This window comes from Pan paniscus, chromosome 21 (genome assembly GCF_029289425.2).
Source record: "Pan paniscus chromosome 21, NHGRI_mPanPan1-v2.0_pri, whole genome shotgun sequence".
Lineage (NCBI taxonomy): Eukaryota > Metazoa > Chordata > Mammalia > Primates > Hominidae > Pan > Pan paniscus.
The window spans coordinates 51,813,936-51,837,318 of NC_073270.2; the positions used below are offsets into that span (position 1 = coordinate 51,813,936).

The 23,383-nt window shown below is 42.0% G+C and overlaps 1 protein-coding gene across 3 annotated transcripts in view; it reads right to left on the reverse strand.

The window, feature by feature from the left end:
• NCOA5 (nuclear receptor coactivator 5) overlaps window positions 1–15,964 on the reverse strand; it is a 29,049-nt gene extending 13,085 nt beyond the window's left edge. Inside the window, exons 1-2 of one of the 3 annotated variants that reach the window (XM_057300791.2) lie at window positions 15,747–15,964; window positions 5,316–5,382 (exon numbers count right to left, since the gene is read on the reverse strand). In XM_057300791.2, coding sequence (XP_057156774.1) covers window positions 5,316–5,353 — 38 coding nt within the window. In that variant the 5' untranslated portion in view covers window positions 5,354–5,382; window positions 15,747–15,964. The remainder of the gene's footprint in view (window positions 1–5,315; window positions 5,383–15,746) is intronic. The other 2 variants (XM_034946907.3, XM_034946906.3) reach the window with 2 other exon arrangements.
• Between the last annotated feature and the right edge of the window lie 7,419 nt (window positions 15,965–23,383).

Here is a 23,383-nt window from a genome sequence, read left to right on the forward strand (position 1 = left end):
AGGCAAAGCCTTTTTTCCTTTCTCCAAAAGATAAACACTATGGTAGACTGCTCTTCTTCTGGAGACGAAAACAAAACAAAAAACCCTTTAGGGTTGCTTTAGGACCCAAACAAAGAACTCCTCAGAACAAAAGGGCTCCTGCTGCTGGCCCCAACATATTTTTCAAAACAAGACTACAGCTAACAAAAGGGCAGTAGTATGCACGAATCAAAGTGCAAGAAGACAAAACTTCCTGTGGGAGATGCTGGACCTCAGATGATAAGTGGGTTAGAATCAGGTTTCTGGAGCATAATAAGGTTAACAATATCATCCCACAGCACCAGAGGTGTTTTACTAAAGGAACCAAATGCAGCATACCCTCAGGTACTACATCACTAGAGGATAAAAAGAAACTGAACAGTGGTTAAATTTCAGCACAGGAGTCCACAAACTGAAGGCAGGTGGCAAACACAACTAAAATTCTGCTGTAAATTCCTCATCTATTCAGGAGGGGGAAAAAGGCAAATACTCTTTGCCTTGAGGGGAATATAGTCACACTGCTGGGAAACATTTGAGACGTAAGGGCGAAAGGGGTGAAGGGGAAAACAATGGCTCTGGTGGCAAGTGATGAGCTTCTGGTAGAATGTGTCTCTTCCTGAGGACTAAAGGGGTGTGCAGAGCACCAGGCATGTGACAGCCTACAGAGTAAGAACTGATAGATGATCATCTTGGAAAACTGTGATGGACTTTGAATTTCTCTTTGGCAAGAGACTGAAACTTCACATCCAGGATGGTTTTCTTTGGCTTTGGTTCTACAGACGGTCAGGGAGGAAGACCCCTGTCTTTTTCTTTCTTTTCTGCAAAGGTCAGCATCTCCTTTCTTCCTTTCTGTTCACCGGAATGTCTTCCTTGGGAGGGCCAGCCTCTTTCTGACCCTGAAAAATCCTTCATTAGCTCTTCAAACTTCTGTCACAGATATACTGTCCACAAATATCATCATCTAAACGGCTGGCTGCTGTTATGATGTTGATCCTCCACCAGGAGGGCTTCATGCTACTGTTAGAAATGGAGACAACAGACTTGTCCAGAATATTGCCATTAGGTGGAGGTAGGATATGGATGTGCAATGAGATATCACACCTCACAGACCCAAATTTTACACATGTCCATGCTTTTCCTTAGGAAGCACTGACAACCTTCTCCAGCACAAACAGAACTTTCTTATTGGTAGAGGTGGCAGTTGCTGAGAACTGATGACTTCTTCAAGTGTTACTGCAGAGGTAATCACAACCTGGAATTTCTTTGTGGCCCACCTAGAGCAAGGGCTGTCTCACAACCAGGGAGCAAGCAATAATCAAAGGCATTAAGGCCCTGTGGATAAGCAGAAAGCATTTCAGGTCATATAAGATACTTGTCTACAGCCAGGTTATTTCTGATGAGCCGATACCCAATGACTTTCACCAAAGAGATACCAGGTTTAACATCTTTCACAAATATATGGGGAAAAATCCTCTGCAGAGCGTTGGATGCAGACAAGTTACTTCTATTTGTTCTTCTTTAAGTCATTCAGAAGTACAGTCTTACTTCTTGTACCTAGAGGCCACATCTGCATAAAGATATGCTACAAGATCTGGACTGTCAAGGTGTTGAGCTGAAGATGGTAACTGAGATATCTAAGGCACAACTGGAATCATGATCCTGTCTTTGAAGAAGGACTAATGCTTAGTATCGATGCTCGACAACTTGCATGGTAACTATGCAAGGTACTCACAGGAGTTCAATGAAGTGGCCCTCAAGAGTTAGATGATAAGAATTCAGGCTGAAATGTGATCCAGAGCAGAGATTCCTCATGCAGAGTTCTGTGCTTGGCTGGGCCAATATTGTCAGAATTACACACTGACAGCTGGAGTCATCAGGGAGGCATATTATTGAATAGAGAGCAAAGCCAGCAGAACTGTGGTTTACTGAAACATCTGAAGAGGTGATAATCCTGTAAAACTCCCAAAGATACCTACGTTAAGTCCAGCAAAACAAGGTGTTATAAAGGTCTTGCCAGTATGCTTATACCAATATTCTTATTAAACGTAGAAAGCGCTAAAAATGTAGAGGTATAACTTTAGGAAATATTTGCCATAGGTAGTGTTTTTTTTCCCCTGTGAATGATGCACCCCCTGTGGCTGGGGGCACACAAAATGATTAGGGCTGCCAAATAAAGGCAGTTTGTTGTTGTCAACTATTGATACATTTGGAGTTATCTCAAGGCTTTGACTGGAAGCATGCACCCAAAGAAGGAGGTACCCAGTGTTCACCCTCAGTTAAATGATTTGCCCCTTCCAGATTAATTACTTGCCCGTCTCACCTACTCTTTGCAATTTATGTCTGCCCTATTGGTATATCTTAAGAGATAAAGTATGACCAGGACAATGATTAAAATGTTAGTGCTCGCTATTTTGAATACGTTAAACCTGTCTTTTTTTTTAAGGTAAAAAAACTGGGATTTTGAATACAATGTTAAATTTGTCTTTTTTTTTTTTAAGGTAAAAAACTGGGACTCTTAGTTCGGTTTTTAGATGGGGTTACTAACTGTGACCATCATTCTTCCCTGAAGCAAATAAACATGACTGTATGGAACTTCATCATGTTAAATAACATGCTGAGGAACCCAGCTAGGGAAATATCACCAAGGGGAAGATGGATTGTTAATGGAATTTGAATTAGCCTAGCTGTCCCTCCTGTTGATTGTAAATAAAGCAGGAAGTCACTGCCCTATCCACACCACCAAATGACCTCATTTTACAATTGATTTCTGAGGAAGGTGATATTTTAAAAGGCATACAAAGGTGACCTGTATATTTATATAGTTGGTAAGGAGCTCATTTTATTTTTTGAGACAGGGACTCACTCTGTTGCCCAGGCTGAAGTGCAGTGGTGTGCTCACTGCAGCCTCAACCCCCTGCACTCAAGTGATTCTCCCGCTTCAATGCCTCCCCAGTAGCTGGGAGTACAGGCAAGAGCCACGATGCCCAGCTATTTTTTTGTAGAGATGGGGTTTTGCCATGTTGCCCAGGCCAGTCTCAAACTCCTGAGCTCAAGTGATCCGCCCACCTCGTCCTCCCAAAGTGCTGGGATCACAGGTGTGAGCCACCGTGCCTGGCTAGAAGCTCATTTTATGAGGCCCTCTCCAGTGCTGTCTGTATGTTTGTTTGTGCGGGGACTATTATTTAAAAAAAGCATAAAACTATTTCTAGATTGGGGTGAATTAATATTTTTAATTTAATGCTCTGGCAATGGCTATTACTGGGTTTCAACCAGGGAAGTTGGTCATTCCCCAACACTGCAATGTTTGTTGAATATCTACAATCAACTAGAAATGTTAAAAGCATTTGGTTAAGTATCATTAACAGGATGATATAAAATACCCTTCTCAATCCATAACAGAAACAGGATCTATTCTCTATTCTGCAATGTGGCTTGTTTGTTGTTGTTGTTTTTGCCTGCAGAAACACACAGACATTATCCAGAGATCACCAAGTATCATGGAGACAACAGAGAGGGGTAGGATTTTACTAGTGGAGTCAGTGTCTTTTATAGTTACAAATTCCACACTCCTGGTAAGTCACCAGGAAACACACACGTTAGCGCTCTTTGGAAATTGGATACACACCTTATCTCCTTTCAAGCCACCTGGCAACTAAAGATTCCAATGGGAACCCTGTACTTCTGACCATTAGATGCAACTCTTATCCACCTGTATTCCATTCTGTGCTGGGACAATAAGGAGCAATACAGATAGGACTGCCCAAGATCTGTGGCATGGTTAGATGAAGGCTAATGAAAGCAGACATTATACGGAACTGCTGAAGTTCTGCAGGATTTGTTTATGTTCTTCAGGATACTCACACATACACACAAATCAACCAACAGAGTATTTACCTGCAAGCTGCAAGCATTCTTTAGAGAGAACAGACAGAATACCAATTTACATGCCCACTTCCGCAGTGAAACCAACGAATGGCCAGGGAATCCACACATGACAGCTGTGGTATATAGCTGTAGCTATGGTATTGGATTCAACTCTGCTGCACAGGCAGAGTGGACAAAGACTCCAACTGAATGAAACCAGCAGCATTACTTTGCCCTTAGGGTCTGCTTAAACTGCAGAGTGGGCATGCGTAATCTATTCCCGGTAGCTAGAACTTCACATCCAAGTAGGAGTATATACATGAAACACACAGTGGACATTCTTTCATATAAGCAGGTAACAAAATACAGGTGTTTTTGTCCAAAAGCAGGACAGCTGTATGTTATGCGTAATGCTCAGTTAGTTGGGTTCACAAGGTGACCAGTGGAGCTACCAGTACAGACGAGGATTCACTGTATGCAGCACTGTCCAGTTCACTGTAGGAAATGCAGTTTACTGTGGTACGTAGTTTAGTTATGTTTCTGGGGAAAACTGGCTTTTTTACTTAGAGGCAAGGCAAAATCAATTAATCCATTTGGGCCTTGAAGAGACACCAGATATGAAATATATCATTCATATGAAATATATCATATCTGTCTGCCCTCTACACAAAACTGCATCCACTTGTGTGCTGTTATGGGGCCAGAACAATTGAATACAGTATCTTTATTTTTGGTGTAAATGGTATCATTAATAAAGCTCTTCTTTGAGAGAAGGGACCAATTTAATGTGTATCTTGAGGGTACACACCAGGATTATCTCTTTTGTATACACCGGAAGGAAGAATACGTTGGGAAAACACCCTCGATTTCCGTGAAAGCTAAGAAAAAGGGAGACCTTCGAGAGCTGGAGTGTTTTGCCCTTTTTATTTCCCCTCAAACAGATAACCCAAGTATGTAAGCAAACAGGGGATCTGCAGCACAGGCACAGCGGCAATCTCTCAAGCAGCACTTTCCGTAAACCTGGGTTAACATCTGGACCGGCAGCCATTTGGAATGAAGAGTCGAATCTCTGCTGCCCACTGCAGTGCAGCATGGCATACACCAATGACTCTGGGGCACTCCTTCTGCTCTGGAGGCTCCCAATGACACGTGAGCTGGGGACAGACAGAGGTTTATCCTCTTCCAATTGCCTGCAACTCATGTTGCAAGCTGAACTTGCTGGATTTGCCACCGAAAACACAAAGCTTCCTCTGTATCTCCTGATGTATGTTTAAAAAAAGCAGCAAGGCCCTTCACACAGGGTTCATGTTCTTATTGTTTGCTTGAGCGTTTCACTTGTTGGGGGGAAGAAAAGACCTTTGGTGTACGAAGCTGGGCTTAACTCCCCAGAGCCCAACTCTCCCAAGGTAACTCACGGCTTCAGGGTACTTTACCTTCGTGTGGGGCTGGGTCTTGATGGAGCCGTATTCATATTTCTTCTTTCCGCTGCCTTATTAATATCTGAAAAGAATAATCAACCCATCTGTTCAATGCTACGGAATAAAAACAAGATCATCAGCACATTTCAAATGAAAGCAACAACAACAAAAACTACAATGACAACCAGATGGTGTAAGAAAAGCCATTCAGCAGAGACACACTGTCACTTGGGCAATTTTTATTATTGAGTTAAGGTAGTACATTGTCACGGCTTGGTAAGAAATGTCCCTTCGTTTTCTAGTTAACACGTAATTTGTCTTAAACTAATTACGTCAATGCTTTAACACGCTGCCAAGACCTAGACCTGACACATTCCCTCCAAGGGGAGGAAAAGGTTGTTTTCTAAACTCTTAGAAAGCAGCTGTAAGATTCTTTTTGTGAGGAAGAAAGTGGGGGGGAAGATAAGGATAGTTTAAAAAACAAAAGAGCAAAGGCAAATAATTCTATTTTATGTTACTAAGAAGTAATAGCTGGATTTCATTGTCTTAAAACTTCCAATATCCCATGAAGCAGGGCCTCCTGTTAGTGTGTCTTGTGTTGAATTCCACTGGATAGAATCTTCCAGAATAACATGCAGGAAAGAAAATTATTATTATTATTTTTAATAAACAAAGAATATGACCTGTTAACATCTACAACCTTCACAGACAGATAACCAAGAATAAGGACTGGCGTTTGGTATAGTAGGGTTAGGTAATAAAACACTCCTCGTAAGTTGTTTTCATTAGAGAAGGCTGGCATATAGAACTAGATATGGGAGAAAAGTAGAATCACATAAGCTTAAAGAAAAGCAAATTTGTATAGCTAAAGCCTGCTTTGCTAAAAACAAAGAATACCTGCTTTACAAAAATTGAAGTGAATAATAAATACCATGTACTAAGAAATCTATGCCCCAAAATAATACCTGACAATTTTCATATGACTTAAAGCTAAATAAATACATTACAAATTTCATACTTCAGATGAATGAAGAAATAAAAGTGCTTTCTGCTGCAGTAGAGTTTGTTCCCCTTTTTCCGTATTAAACAATTAACAGTGTATCTAATGACATCAAATGGTATTAAGTACTCACATAATTCGAGTGCTTTAAAATAATAATTATGTATTTTAAAAATCCCAACCAGATTCCTATCACATGAAAGACCACAGCAATAACAAGAAACTTAGAGGTCTGGTAGAGATTTTATGCTGCTATTTTGCCAACTTTTGAGTTCCTGATCAAATGAAGGTAATCTTCAATTCCATTTTAAATCAGAAGTCTCTAATTTGTCTAGAAAAATGGCTTCTGACAAAACTGAAAATAATATAAAGCTAAATAGTGAAGTATATCTTAAATTGATTCTTACCTTTTCAATTAAGCAGACACAAGATATAATCCTTCTATTTAAAAAAAAACCTGAAAATATTTTCTATGTAAGACTTGGCCAGTAATATCTGACCACTGCTTTGCTACTGCATGCAGTACTTTCACAATTTACAAGTCTTAAAGTTTATAATGGTCTAAATTACAAATTATATAATGACAGGCCTTATAGGGAATATCTAGTTCTATTATATGTAATTGTGAAGAATACTAGTTCAGGTTTATGACTTACTGAGTCTGTTCACTTACTGTGTACCACTTTCTAATTATATAGGTTGGCTATGATTCAGAGAGAAATATAATATCTTTGAGTATTTTAAGTAGTTTTCAAGGTGTCTCTGGAATACACTGGGTGTGTATTAAGATAAAAAATATATATAACATAACTTCAGCAGGAGTTGTGAATAAAGGAAACTCACATCTAAACACTGACTAGACCTGGCAAACATTCAGGTTAAGAGTACAACACATATAGTATTACTTTAATTCGTAGGTTTCTATTACCAATAATTTGCTCTCTACATATGAAAAGGAATATTACACTGTATAATTATAGCCAGTTTCGTGAGCATCTACATACAGAACTGGAGAAATCACATGGTCATGTATACTATATCTTTGGAACAAAACCAGTTCTAGTTAGAATGAAGGACATAAATATTTTACTTTGAAGCTGGTGGAATCGTTTTGTAATTACTTGAAAGATTAAAGAATATTCAAGATTATATCTTTAAACCATTTTGATTGTAATTTGCCTCCTAGTATCTATTTTCATTGGGTAGTCCAAAGTATTTATATTTGACAGCATGGGATGTTTCTTCTGCAAAAACAAGAATTCTCAGATAATTGTCTCATTTTAGGGCTTAGTAAACTTTTAGTGTAGTATGTCAAGTATCTGTTTATTCATCTCTATTTAAGAGTTCCTTAAATTTCCATCTTGGCCGACGTATGGAGAAAATGAGACCTGGATTTTTTTTTTTTTTCTATCTAATAGAATTGCTCAGATTAGGGTAGGGCTGGGGAGTTTTCAGTGAGAGTTGTAAAAACACAACCACCAACATTACTGCCAATCCCCATACACCCAAAAAATCCTAACACATGTGCACATAGAACTTTTGGGAAATCCACGAGTTCAGAAATACAGAAGAATAAATAACTTTAAGGAACTAATCACGGAGAGCAAAGATTTAAGAAGTCAAGAAAAAACTTCCCTCATCCTATTTTTTTTGTCACAGAATTTGAAAACCTGTCAGTTGGAAGCAGGGGGTTCATTTAAAAAAGATTTTCTTTGAAAATGCAAATATTGAGACTGCTAAAGCACCAACTCACGGCTTTACATAAAAGGAAGAAACCAGAAAATAATCCAGAAAACATGTAGGAAATGACAGAACTGTTTTAAACCACAAAAGAATGGGGTGAAGAATTCCCAAAGAAAGACACAGTATCTAATCTATAGTTTTATTTTGTATTAAATAATCAGATTATTTTCTCCTAAATCCTTATAGAGAGATATAATCAACACCAAGCAAATAGAAATGGTGTTAATGTAAAGAAGGGAAAAAAAGGTAGAAAGACAATTTGGAGATCTTTCTGGACATCAGATGGGGAACTCTGATTGGAGAAAAATTAATCAACAAGAGGGAAGTGGCAACTTGGGAATCTCTTCCAAGGAGAGGTCTAATGTCTCCTCTGAATAGAAAAGGGAAGAAACGGTACTTCTTTCCCCTTCTGCTATACTTTATTCTGGCCAACTGCCCTTAAGACCAAAAGTCATCTCTCAGTGTCTTCTCCACTTCAGTTTGGGTGATACTTCTATACTTTGTTAATTATACTAGCAATGTGAATGCCATTCAAAATCATCATAATCACCATGAAGTGCTTTATCTTGGCCTGAATATCTATAGTGTCCAAGTGGTGGTCTGAAAACAGTTAAAAGCACTTCTCAGTTAAGAATTTTTAGACAAGAAAAAGAGCTTTACATACAAGGAAAAGAACTGGAAAATAATCTAGAAAACATGCTGGAAATGGCAGAACCATTATGAACTACAAAAGGATGGGGTGAAGAACTCCCAAAATATACATTATCTAATCCACAATTTTATTTTAGACTAATATGCCAGACAGGGGTCACAAAATGGTCCTTGGATAATGCTATAAATAAAAATGCATGTTTCTTTCACTCACAGTACCAAAAACTACTTTGTTCTACTTATTTTTTAATTGTACAATCATAAAACAACTCTTTTCACCTTAAAACTAGATTTTATAGTTCATAAGCTACAGCCACAGAAAACAAAGAGGACTAGGAATAACAAGAGCGGTGTCAAAGAAAATTTCCAGGAGGCCATTGCTTTGGACTGAGCCCCTGAACTAGGCCCAAAGACCAAACCAAATTCATGATGAAGTTCCACGCTATCAAGCCAAGACAAAGATCTTTTTCTGACGTTCTGCGAAATCAGGAAATAAATAATGGCCAAAACCACAAATAGGCCAGTTTCAGCCAGCATGAAAAGGAAGTCTGCACTGCTTTACCCTTCACAAGAAAAGTAACTCTGAAATGACCAATCCGCTTTTTGCTCCTTGTCTCTGCTTTCCTCAGCTCCCTTCTCTGTTTATAAAGCCAAACGCCTCTGCTCAGCTCATTGGAACACTTCTTCTATTTTATAGAATGAGGTGTTGCCCTATTCTAGAGTTGCAAATAAAAGACAATTAAGATCTCTAAACTAAGTGTGCTGTAATTTTGTCTTTTGACAGCCACATGAACTACAACACTTAGTGACAGTACCGCCACTAGCTGTTCAAAGAACCCAGAAGCCTATACTGTTTTAATAACTGACTACAAATGACATAAAACTCTCTAAAAGGCTTAGTTGAAAACCAACTAACAATCAAGAATTACTAAAGTGGCATTACATGCTGATAAAGATAATGCCAGTTGGAAAACCATACTGACAAGACAGAGAATATCACACATTAAATCCCCCAAATTGGGAGGGGAAATGACAGGACTTCTCGCTAAACTATATTTATGAAGACAACTTTGATGATATATTGCAACATCAGCGATATTGTAATGAGTTATATTGTAACAAGTCAGGGATAAGAGAATGTTATGCTTGCTCTTTCTAAATCAACCCTTTAAGTTCACTTTGAATACTATACTTTCCCTATATATTTGATTATCTCCTTTATTCTCCAATTAAAATAATTATTATTACATCTTTAACTGTATTAGAATATTATTCCTGGGAACAGAAATGGGGGAAACAATAGTTTATACTTACAGAATGCTTAGTTTGTTCCTGAGCCTGTGTACTAAGAACATTATGTGTATTATTTCATTCAATCCTTTTACAACTCTTGGAATTAAATACTACTATAATTTCTACTTTGCAAATGAGAAAATTTGAAGTTTAGAGAAATTAAGTGACAGGCCACACAATTATCAGGAGGCAGAGCTGAGACTCAGACCCAGGTCTTTCTTACACCAAAGTACTTAAACATTATGCTATGCTGCCTCCAACGGAGTGGAAAGACATGCTTTCCATTAGAATATTCTTGCTAGGACTCCCTGATCAAATACTGATGGAACCTGGAAAAGGTCCAGTCTATGCTAGACACTCCATTGCTTAAATGACCCAGAGACACCCAACAGGGTAGAACCTACTTATTCAATGACGACTTCAGTTTCTATTACCTCAAACTACAGTGTTTCTGGGGTTTGCTATTAACATTCACCACAACTCTTCCGACAAAAATTATCAACATTTAATTTCCTACCTTTCTTATTCTTTTAAGGAAAGGGCATTTGGCTGGGGATAGCAAATCTGAGCTGTGGTCCTTACTTTGGGAAATTTACTCCAGTCATTTGATTTCTCTGAATCTATATTTCCTTTCTGACAAAATGGATATTCTGCCTGTGTTAGCTATGTTGACTCAAGGAGAAAAATCAGCTGAGAAAAAATGATTTTGGATTTGCAAAGGTTGAGCTAATCTAAACTACAAAAAAAGAGTCTGAGCTGCTTAAAATTTTAAAATACAGATTTAACACTGGCAAATTTTCAACTAAACTGTACAAGTGAAGAACAAGTGATGAATTTGAAAAGGATAGCTTATAATTAATACATTGAATGCTTCATTGATTCATAATGTCAAATGCCTAATATGTGTCACACATGTCCCAGGCCTTACACATGTGGAAATGACACAGCTAAAGTCCTTGCCTTAAAGAAGTTCATTTTTAAAAAGAAAGGGTCTCAGCTCTGTTGTCCAGGCTGGAGTGCAGTGGCTCGATCATAACTCACTGCAGTCTCAAACTCCTGAACTCAAGCGGTCTTCCTGCCTCAGCCTCCTGAGTAGCTGGGACAAGACGCATGCACCACCACACGCAGCTAATTTTTTTTATTTATTTTTTTTTTTTGAGATACCGTCTCCCTATGTTGCCCAGGCTGGTCTTGAACTTCTGGGCTCAAGTGATCCTCCCACCTCAGCCCCGCAAAGTGTTGGGATTATAGGCATGAGTCACCATGCCTGGCCTGGAGTTCACTGTTTATTTAATAAAGGAGAGGCACAAGTACGCAGATAATTACAATACAATCTAAAGTGGGATTATGGCAGAGATAATGGAGTCCTAATTTTGTGTATGTGTGTGGCAGGCGAAAGGAACAGAGCAGAGAGGAGACTAGGAAGAATGTGTGTATGGAGGGGGTGGGGGTGAATGGGATGGGAGAAGGCAGGGAAGGCTTAAAAATAACATTTAAACTGGGTCCTGAGGAATGAGTGGGAGTTTACCAGAAAGAGAAAAGTCATCCCAGAACATACAAAGGTAAAGGAATGGTGTGAAAGACATAATAAATTAGAAAAACTACAGGAAGTTTGGTGTTGGGAACACGGGGATAGGAGGAATAAAAGAGAGAGGAATAACATGAAGCAAGAGTTAGACTAGATCCAGATTGCAAAACACTTTGCTATGGACAAGGAAGAATCTAGTGGCTAGAGGGTCTATTGGGGGCTATAAACTGAACTACCACAGAGTCTCAATGAAGCCAAATTAACGAAACTTTATGTATATTATCCCCAAATGTGGTGAGGGAGTATTTAAATGTAAGACATTCAAAATATTGCCCATTTTAGTAACGTTCTTCAAAGACCATTGGTTTGACACTGAAGGAGAAAAAAATTGAAAAAGTCATTTTACTTTCAATAAAGGGCTCCCATGTAGCTAGGAATACAGGTGCATGCACCACCACCCTGGCTAATTTTTTTTGTAGAGACAGGGTCTCACCATGTTGCCCAGGTTGGTCTCAAACTTCTATCAAAAGGGATCTTTCCACTTCAGCCTCCCCAAACGTTGGGATTACAGGTGTGAGCCACTGTACCCAGCCTTAAGATACTTTACAGAGCTAAAGGTATAAGACAAGACACTCTGTTTTCTAATGCAACTTAAGCTGCCCTGATCCTTGCCTAAAGTTGTCTGGTCTTTACATAGGATGTCTGGAAAAGTTCTGATTCTTATGAGGTGAACTATTTCCTTAACATAAAATTGGTCCAGATGACCTATTATCTCTTTTTTTAAGTGAAAGGATAAAGAATGAAGATGACCATTCCCATAAATATTCATATCTGGTGGTAACAAAACCACCATTTAAAAAGCAGCATGCATGCTGGTATTATATATTTAGCTGTCAATATACTTCATATTTCTCTAATGTACTGCTGCTTGAGACAGTGGCTTTACCCTGATCCTGTCATTAATGACTCTCATTAATGAGAGTAACATAGAGGATAATTCTGTTAGTCATTGCTCTTTTAACTTTTTGACAGTTTAACTCTGCTTAAGCAGAATGGTCTAAACAAATATATGTGCTATTCACAGGACAACTATTTTTGCACAAAAAAAGCTGATATTGAGCTTTAAAAGCAGCTGTCTTAAAGATATGCAGTAATCATTAATAAACCACAAGGTACAGAGAAGAAATACAGCGTAGTAGAAAGAGTAGTCAGTTCTGAGGAACACTATTACTTCAAAATATTCATGAGAGGATAGCAGGAGAAAGGCATCATGATAACTTCCTCTCTCAGATATTGACATTGCACATATTTAGCACATAAATGCCTCTGAGAAGTTTTGGAGTAAGGACACCACTATATCTCAACATTTCCCAATTTTGCTTGACCCTGAAATCAATGATCTCCAATGATGTCTTGAATATATTCTACTAATTATGTGATCTGGGGCAAGAAATCTAACCTCTTTGAGTCATCATTTCCCTATAAATAAAAAAGATCAAACTAGTTTATCAGTCTCGTAAGAAGACGGGCAGGAGCAATGATTTAGTATTTACCATATGCACTACTGGCTGTATGTTATTATCATTACTACACTAAGAGTAACAGTGACTTCAGGAATAGACGTTTCATTCTTCACGTGGGGAGTCAAAAACAAGAGAACAACCTAAACTGAAGGGAAGAAAAAGTTTAATATATTTCTTGTGAAGATTTTCCATTCTTAAAAGCACAACTAAATTTTATTAATCCTCACAGTAGTAAAACATTACACAAAGGCACTGCCATCTGCAGGTCATAAACATGGACTGCTTGCAATGATTATTTAAAATGAAGTTTCAAACCAATAAATCTTTTCTCATCAGACTACGAAAGTCTTTCCAAAAATTGTTTATTCTGGTTGGACGCGGTGGCTCATGCCTGTAATCCCAGCACTTTCGGAGGCAGAGGTGGGCAGATCACCTGAGGTTGGGAGTTCGAGACTAGCCTGACCAACATGGAGAAACCCCGTCTCCACTAAAAATATACAAAATTAGCCGGGCGTGGTGGCGCACGCCTGTAATCCCAGCTACTTAGGAGACTGAGGCAGGAGAATTGCTTGAACCCGGGGGCCAAGATCGCACCACTGCACTCCAGCCTGTGCAACAAGAGTGAAGCTCTGTCTCAGAAAAAACAAAAACAAAACCAAAACAAACAAGTTGTTTTTTCTTAGCTCTCAAGCACTGGTAGATGAGTTTCCATTTGCTGAAGTTCTGAAACGGACGCCGGGCTTAAATCAAATTCTCAGAAATGTGAAGAAAATGACCTTAGCCTTACGTAAATTCTACATTGTGATCATACCAAGGTAACCCCAAAGAAACATGTTTTTAACAGGGGGAGAGATACATACACACACACACACATATATATACATATACATATATATATTTTTTTTTACACAGCCTTTGAGGGGAGGGGAAGAAAACTTGAATAAGCCTGAACTGACTTATGGGACTTTCCTGTCAATGATTTAAATTAAATCTGCTCTTACATTCACATAAACAGATCTTATGAACACACTATTAACTTACAAATAAATCTGTCAATGCCTCCTTTAAACTTGTGGTGTTCACAGGTATGCAACATTGAGCAAACTGAATCTAGAAAAACTCCTTCCAATGAGCCTTGCAATATGGATTCGCTGGGACATTCTACAAGGAAAATCAGTGTTTCTAAGTTTTAGGTTAAGAGAAGTGTCAGAGGTTTCAAAGGCAATCTGAAGAGTGACAGATGAGCTCAAAGAAAGGCAAAGAAATCACAATAAAGGAAGAAATGGATGTTAACAAATAGCCAAGTGATTTCTAATATCCACAATGCAAAGCATGGGCTTTACTGGTTGCAAAAAGTAGACACAAAGTTAGTTTTCACACCCAGACTGACTCATAGAGAAAACATTAAATTAAGAGTTGTCAAAACTCACAAAAGCTTCCCCAGCATTTGTAGAAACATCTTTTTATGAGCCAACAGGGGGCTACGACATCACAACGCTGTAAGAAAATTCAGGCACACCGGGTGCACCTGAGTGAACACAGTTCTTGCAGTTCCCTGGGACTAACACTTTTAAGTCAACAATGAGAACAGTTTACAAGAAAGCTGTTACATTATCCCTGAAGAGCCCAGGGCATTCATAGAATCTGCTTTGCCTCAGGAAAAATTCTGTGCACAGAGTGCAAGCCAGAAGAACCACAATTAATCAGCTACTCCTCGGGCAGCGTTTCCCAAAGTGTGGAACGCAGAATAATTTCAGGAGGAACAAGGACGCACTGTTTATTTCAACAGACAGATATTTATTTTTTTATAAGCATTAGAAAAATAACTGGCTTTCCAGTACCCGGTTTGTGATTGAAGTTGCCGCCTTAAATATATTTAAGGAGAAAAAAAGAGTCAGTTTGAATTTTTTAAAAAATGTAACATTTGGTAAATAGCAGTACAGATGGTCCACGGACATAAAGGTGCAACGCGAGACTGAAACGTGGGCAACGCCGTCCTAAGAGAAGCCCCTCGCCCGCTGGCGGGGAGCGGACAGTGCCCCGCGCCGGGAGCTTGGAAAGCCGGCCGGATCGGACGCTGGCGCTGAGCTACGTGGTAAACCCGGGCACAGTTCCTCTCCCCGTTCTCTGGGCCCGAGGTCCGCGCCTACAAAACGCGTGGGGTGTCACACCACAAGGAGACACCCCGAGAATGCGGTCAGGGGCCGCGAGACGGTGGCGGGGGACAGCGCTCAGTACACCGCTCGGCGCTGCACGCCTGGAGAACGCCCGGTGCCACGGGACGCCTTGGGCCCGGTTCGAATCCCGACTGCGCCACTGACTCGCTGAGGACCCGCGGGCGAGCGACTCCACCGTTTCGACAGGGGGTGCGGGATGTGCGGCTCAACCAGAGAAGCCTTGAGGACTCCTAGTGACCGACCGTTCGTGCACAGACAGGCGGCTGCGATGCGACGCCGCCGACCTGCGTCCACCACAGAGGACCATAGGCCGCCTCGGCCGGCCGGGCCTGCGCCTGACGGGAGCCGGAGGCGGCCGCGCCCCGCACCGGGCATGCGCAGCACCGCGCGCACCCGGAGAGGAGCCGAGACCGTGGCCGCGCGTCGAGTGGGCCTTCCCGCCTCAGCCTCCCCGTCCGGCCAGGCCCCCCCACAACGGCCTGCCCGTCAGCCCCACGCCTCGGCTGACGGCCAGCGCTTCCCGGCACTCACCGCTACCAGCGCGGCGGGCTCCCGGCCGCTCCTTCGCCTCAGGCCCGCCGCTGCCGCCTCCGCGTCGGCCCACCTGCCCGCCGTAGGACAAAGGCGCCACCAACCGACCGGCGCGGGCACGAGGCAATGGCGGCCGGGCGGAGAGTGGAGATGGGGGCAGAGGGCGCGCACGTAGCGGCAGGCGCGGCACTGTCGCAAGACCGCGCGTGTTTACGGCAGGGCTGAGTTGGGGCGTCGATCTCCTTGGCAATGAGGGCCCGGGAAGTGGCTCTCGGGCGGGAGTTGAGAACGCAGGGAGTTGCCTAGCAACAGCGTCCTAGGCTGAGGATGGGCCCCACGGTGGTCGCCTCAGCCCCCGCCCCAGAGTACTTTCCTTCTGTTTTCAGAGCACATTCCCTCCTCCCTAGCTGTGGGAACAGAACATTCAAATCCCCAAATACCTTGATTTAGTCTTGCATAAAACTGAAAGCAAAAACCCCAAATCCCTATACACGTGTGTATTGGAGAATATATATAGTCCTGTAACCTCCGGATCAGAAGGAACAAAGAGAGCACAAAGGTGGAGAAAATGTTGTATTTAAATTTACATTTAAATAGGCTCTGTACTCTATTAGTTTCACTGACAAGCGGCAAAAGGTTTCTGGAGATATAGTCACAGGTTCTTCTTGAGTTATTTATTCTTGGAATATTCGTTCAACGTCAAAAATTTCCCGGAATGTAACTGTTGACCGTGAAGCCTGTAAAATGTTGTACTGTTCATTTCATGTATAGAATACATTTGTCACAGGGAATGGGATTTGCTCACACAATAGTAAATGCACTCTATTAATCACAGCCATAGCTATATTAATCAGGTACTCTTTTATTAGTGTTGGAAACGCCTCAGACTCCATGGGGTCTAGTTCTTCTCCTTGCGAATATTGCCTACTAAGAAAAAATGGTGCCTGTGGAATTTAAACACTACAAGAAGCCAGATTTCTTTGACATCTACCCCTATGCTCACTCCACTCGTTTATTCACTGAATGTTTATTACATACCTACTATGTAGCCCTATACTTATTATATGCCTGCTTGTTAGGCGCTGTTATGAGCAAATGCAGACCCTTTTCTGCTATCTTTGAGATTACAGTCTGGTGAAAGCATTAGACGAATAATCACACTTGAGTGTGTAATTGCAAACTGAGATAAACGCTGTGATGGAAAGAAATAGGGATTCTCAATGGTTGTAACTAGAACTTTAGTTTACTCACAGGCAAAGTGGGTTATTCCAATTCCCACTTTATAAGACTGTATGAAATTAGAAATGAAGACATAAAGTCTGTCAAATAATGGATACCCAACAAATGTTCATTCTTATTCCTTTCCCTCCAATATAGATCCTAATACTATGAAAATTTAAGAAGAATCATATTAATTAGATGATTAAGATAACCAAGCTTAGGGAAAAATGTTGGTTTAGAGGTGAGTGGCAGTACCTCAAGTGGGTAGTGGACTTTAGCCAAAAGATGTATTCAGTGACTTGTGTATTAAGTGTTTAATGAGTGTTTTTTATGCACTTGATTTTGTGGAGAGTAAGGTAGACAAAATCCTTGTGCTTAGGGAGCTCATGGCCTATTAGGGAATATGAGCAATAAACAAACGATAATATATAGTGTTTGATGAGTATTTTTGATAGAGGAGCAAGTTAATTTTATGAAGAAAGATTCTTGTAGGGAGGCAGGTGCTCAGGACTTGGTGACTTCTTATTTAGATGTTTGCTTTACATAATAGGTAGCATCTATTGTGTGCCTACCATGTGCTGAATCCTTTACACATATCATCTCATTTAATCCTCACAACCCTATTGAGAGGTGACAGCGTGCTGGCAGCCCTCGCAGCCCTTGCTCACTCTCGGTGCCTCCTCGGCCTCGGCGCCCATTCTGGCCGCGCTTGAAGAGCCCTTCAGCCCGCCGCTGCACCATGGAAGCCCTTCTCTGGGCTGGCCGAGGCTGGAGCCGGCTCCCTCCGCTTGCGGGGAGGTGTGGAGGGAGAGGCACGAGCGGGAACTGGGGCTGCGCGTGGCGCTTGCGGGCCAGCTAGAGTTCCGGGTGGGCGTGGGCCTGGCGGGCCCCGCACTCGGAGTGGCCGGCCCACTCTGCTGGCCCCAGGCGTGAGAGGCTTAGCACCCAGGCCAGCAGCTGCGGAGGGTGCGCCAGGTCCCCCAGCAGTGCTGGCCCACCGGCGCTGCACTCGATTTCTCACCGGGCCTTAGCTGCCTCCCCGTGGGGCAGGGCTCGGGACCTGCAGCCAGCCATGCCCGAGTCTCTCCGCCCCACCAACCCCCCTCCCTCCGGCTCCTGCGCGGCCTGAGCCTTCCTGACGAGCGCCGCCCCCTGCTCCAAGGTGCCTGGTCCCATCGACCGCCCAAGGGCTGAGGAGTGCCGGTGCACGGTGCGGGACTGGCGGGCAGCTCCACCTGCGGCCCGGTGGAAGATCCACTGGGTGAGGCCAGCTGGGCTCCTGAGTCTAGTGGGGACTTGGAGAACCTTCGTGTCTAGCTAAGGGATTGTGGGTGCACCAATCAGCACTCTATGTCTAGCTCAAGGTTTGTGAACACACCAATCAGCACCCTGTGTCTAGCTCAGGGTTTGTGGATGCACCAATCAGCACTCTGTATCTAGCTAATCTGGTGGGGACTTGGAGAATCTTTATGTCTAGCTAAGGGATTGTGAATACACCAATCAGCACTCTGTATCTAGCTCAAGGTTTGTGAACACACCAATCAGCACCCTGTGTCTAGCTCGGGGTTTGTGGATGCACCAATCCACACTCTGTATCTAGCGGGGACTTGGAGAATCTTTATGTCTAGCTAAGGGATTGTGAATGCACCAATTGGCACTCTGTATCTAGCTCAAGGTTTGTAAATGCACCAATCAGCACTCTATCTAGCTCAGGGTTTGTAAATACACCAATGGACACTCTGTATCTAGCTAATCTAGTGGGGACGTGGAGAACTTTTGTGTCTAGCTCAGGGATTGTAAACGCCCCAATCAGCACCCTGTCAAAACGGATCAATCAGCTGTCTGTAAAACAGACCAATCGGCTCTCTGTAAAATGGACCAATCAGCAGGATGTGGGTGGGGCCAGATAAGAGAATAAAAGCAGGCTGCCTGAGCCAGCAGTGGCATCCCACTCGGGTTGCCTTCCACTCCGTGGGAGTTGTGTTCTTCCGCACTTTGCTATAAATCTTGCTACTGCTTTTTGGGTCCACGCTGCTTTTATGAGCTGCAACACTCACCGGGAAGGTCTGCAGGTTCACTCCTGAAGTCATTGACACCACGAACCCACCGGGAGAAACAACTCCAGACGCGCCACGTTAAGAGCTGTAACACTCACCTGGAAGGCCTGTAGCTTCACTCCTGAGCCAGCGAGCCCACGAACCCCCCAGAAGGAAAAAACTCCGAACACATGTGAACATCAGAAGGAACAAACTCCGGACACGTCGTCTTTAAGAACTGTAACACTCACCATGAGGGTCCGCGGCTTCATTCTTGAAGTCAGTGAGACCAAGAACCCACCAATTCTGGACACACTGTAATATGTGTACTATATTCCTATTTTACAAATGAGACAATTGAGGCCAGTTAATTTGCTTGTCCCACAGAGATTATGTGGCATGGCCAGACTCACTAAACCTGTGCGGCCTGATGCCCAAAATGCTATTTTAACCACGAGTGATACTGTCTTCTGGGATAAGAGGTTCCCTTCCAAATCAGGGGGTACCTGATTGGTGTAAAAGCCTGTAACCCTTCAGAGATGAGCACCAAAGTTTGACCAGGAGATAAATTGAAAATCTGCTACAGTGGAGGCCATCTGATTTCTGTCAGATGGATCTTTAAGCTCACTGGCTGTTAAAATTTGGTGTACAGTGGGTTACCCCTTACTGTAAGGGAAGAAAGGTATAGTTTAATGTGTGGCCAGTACTAAAGAACGATGTGTGTTTCCTAGAACATATGAGTAGGCCTTGTGGTTTACAGGACAGCCAAGACAGGGCAATGAGCAATTCTACTCAAACAGCAAACTGGAGGGGGCAGCATTTGGTGCTCAGCAAATACCTGTTGAATGAAGAAAAAAAAAGAAGAAAGAGTAAATTCAATACCATAGTCAATAGTGGAGGAATTTTTTTGAGTTATCAATCTGGTTTTATTTTAATCTGGTATTTTTCTTAGTATTTCAGACTGCTTTATAGGATGAAGCCAGATACGTTCCGGGTAATGAAGTGGTGATTTAAAAGTGTCTAAGCAATGGGCTCAGGAATATCCCAGGAGAGAGAACCAGAGGGTCTATGATAAAGAAAACATGTAGTTTTTTTTTTTTTTTAAGTACAAGATTACTGCAGAGAATCAGAAAGTAGGATCAGAAGGCAATCTTGAGTAAAACCCTTCCATTTTGACAATGCAGAGCATAATATAGCCTCAAAATTTTGATTTTTAAAAATTAATTTTTTTAGAGACAGTCTCATTCTGTCAAGGCGATCAAGCCTTGACCACCTGGGCTCAAGTGATCCTCCCACCTCGGCCTCCTGAGTAGCTGGGACTACAGGCATGTGCTACCATGCCGGGCTCTTTTGGGTAATTTTTGTAGAGACAGGGTTTCATCATGTTGCCCAGGCTGGTCTCAAACTCCTGGGCTCAAGTCATCCTCCCTCTCGGCCTCCCAAAGTGTTGGGATTACAGGTGTGAGCCACTGCACCCTGCTGAATCTCACTTTTGTATTGGTGATGAGCGGCTGGCCTAAAGACCTATTCTATTTTTTTTTTTTTTTTTTTTTTTGAGACCGAGTCTCGCTCTATCGCCCAGGCTAGAGTGCAGTGGCACAATCTGTGCTCACTGCAACCTCCACGTTTCAAGCAATTCTCCTGCCTCAGCCTCCCGAGTAGCTGGGAGTACAGGCGCCCGCCCCACGCCCTGCTAATTTTTGTAGTTTTAGTAGAGACAGGGTTTCACCATATTGGCCAGGCTGGTCTGGAACTCCTGACCATGTGATCCACCCGCCTTGGCCTCCCAGAGTGCTGGGATTACAGGCGTAAGCCACCGCGCCCAGCCCATGAAGACCTATTCTAAACGCCAACAGCACTCAGATGCAGCCTGAGTTTGCAAAAACACTTTCAGGAATACTTTGCATATCATCTGACACAACCCAGGAGAGGAGAAATCTAGTACTTAAGAGCGGCAGCTTTGGTGATAGAAGTCAGAATAGAGGTTAACTCTGGGGGCATAGACTGGGGAGGAGCTTGAAGGAACTTTCAGGAAGATGGAAATGTTCTATATCTTGATCCCATAGTGGTTACATGGAATATGTACACAGGTAAACGTTTATAGAGTCATGGGTTTAAAATTGTGCATTTTACTATATGTAAAGTATACATCAATAAAAATTTAATTAAAAGAACAAAATGAAGATTTTGAAATCAAAATGATTTGGGTTCAAATCATGGCTCTGTCCCTTAATTTAGCTTTGTGAGTTTGGGTCTTCTTTCATACATTTGATATGTATTGAGTACCTCCTAGGTTTACCATGCTAGACACAAAGGACACAGCAGTGAACAAGAAAGAGATGGTCCGTGCTTTCACAGAGCTTCAACCAAGCCACAGGTACCTGTCTTGACAATAGGGATAATAAGACCTTCCTCATGAGGTCATTGTAAGGATTAACTGAAATCATGCATGTAAAGTTCCTGGAATATAGTTGATGCTCAAAAACAAACAAATAAACCCAAACATTTTATACAGTGTGAGGAACCTGATGCTTAGGTTAAGTGACTTATCTAAAGCCATACATTTACTAAGAAGTCAAGTCAAAACCAGAACTTAGAACCCAAGTCTTAATTCAAAGTCCTATAATTTTTCAATTACAACCACATTTTCCTGTTATATCTTTCATTTGTGTGAAAGGAAAGCACTTTACATCTTGTGTACTATAGCTAATGTTTACAAAGATCCCTGAATGACACTGAGGTAGAGTTGTCAGATTTAATAAATACGAGTAAAATAAACTAAACATTTTGGGCCTGCTATGGTGCCTCATTCATTTAATTCTAGCACTTTGGGAGGCCAAGGCAGGAGAACTGATTAAGGCCAGGAGTTTGAGGCCAGCCTGAGCAAGATAGAGGGACCCCTGGCTCTACAAAACATGAAAAAACTAGCTGGGTATGGTGGTATGCACCTGTAGTCCCAGCTACTCAGGAGGCTGAGATGGGAGGATTGCTTGAGCCTGGGAGGTTGGGGCTGCAGTGAGCCATGATCGCGCAACTGCACTGCAGCCTGAGTGACAGAGTGAGAACCTGTCTCAAAAGAAAGAAATAAACAAAAATTATGCTTTTTAAAAAGTATGCCCCATGCAATATTTTGGACATTTATACTAAAAAAATTAGTCATTGTTTTTCTAAAATTAAAATGTAACTGGATGTCCTATATTTTATCTGGCAACTCTACACTGAAAGAATCATTGAATTTTAAATAGATGGTTCTTCATTAGAAGCGATCTTAGTTTCTAAAAGATTCACGTAAAGAAAAAGACTGAAAAACATTTAGAGGTTGAGGTGCTTGTTTCTTTTCTTTTTCTTGTTTTTGAGTCAGGGTCTCCATCTGTCACCCAGGCTGGAATGCAATGACATGCTCAGGGCTCACTGCAGCCTCAACCTCCTGGGCGCAGGCGATCCTCCCATCTCAGCCTCTCAAGTAGCTGGGACCACAGGCACACACCACTAGTCCTGGCTAATTTTTGTATTTTTTGTAGAGACGCAGTTTCATCATGTTGCCTAGGCTGGTCTCACACTCCTGGGCTCAAGTAAGCCTGCCTCCTTGGCCTCCCAACATGTTGGGATTATAGGTGTGAGCCACTGCACCTGGCCTGGTATCTCTTAATTTAATTTTTTAATTATTATTTTTCTGGTTACATATACAGGGACAGAGATTCTGTGATCCAACTTCATCTTGCCATCTTTACCCAGAACTTTCACATTACCTCATTTACTCTACACAGCAACCCTGTGTGATGAATGCTAAATGATTTAAACTTTAAACGTTCCTTAACATTTCAAACATACATAAAATACATACCTTTCTACTCACCACTGTGATTAAACAAATGTAAATGCTTTTGCTAACTTGCTTTAGAAATGAAGTGATATAAAAACAGCTGGCTGGGCGCGGTGGCTCACACCTGTAATCCCAGCAGTTTGGGAGGTCAAGGCAGGTAGATCACCTGAGGTCAGGAGTTCGAGACCAGCCTGGCCAAAATGATGAAACCCTGTCTCTACTAAAAATACAAAAATTAGCTGGGCATGGTGGCACCTGCCTGTAATCCCAGCTACTCGGGAGGCTGAGGCAGGATAATTGCTTGAACCCGGGAGGTGGAGGTTGCAGTGAGCCAAGATTGTGCCATTGTGCTCCAGCATGGGCAACAATAGCGAAACTCTGTCTCAAACAAACAAACAACAACAACAAAAACAGCTAAGATCCTTCTATCACCCTCATCTCTCTCCAGGTAATCACTCCCCTGAAATACATTCCCATGTATATTTCGTACTTTAATTTTATTTTATTTTTAACAGACAGAGTCTCACTCTGTTGCTCAGGTAGTTCAGTGGTGCTGT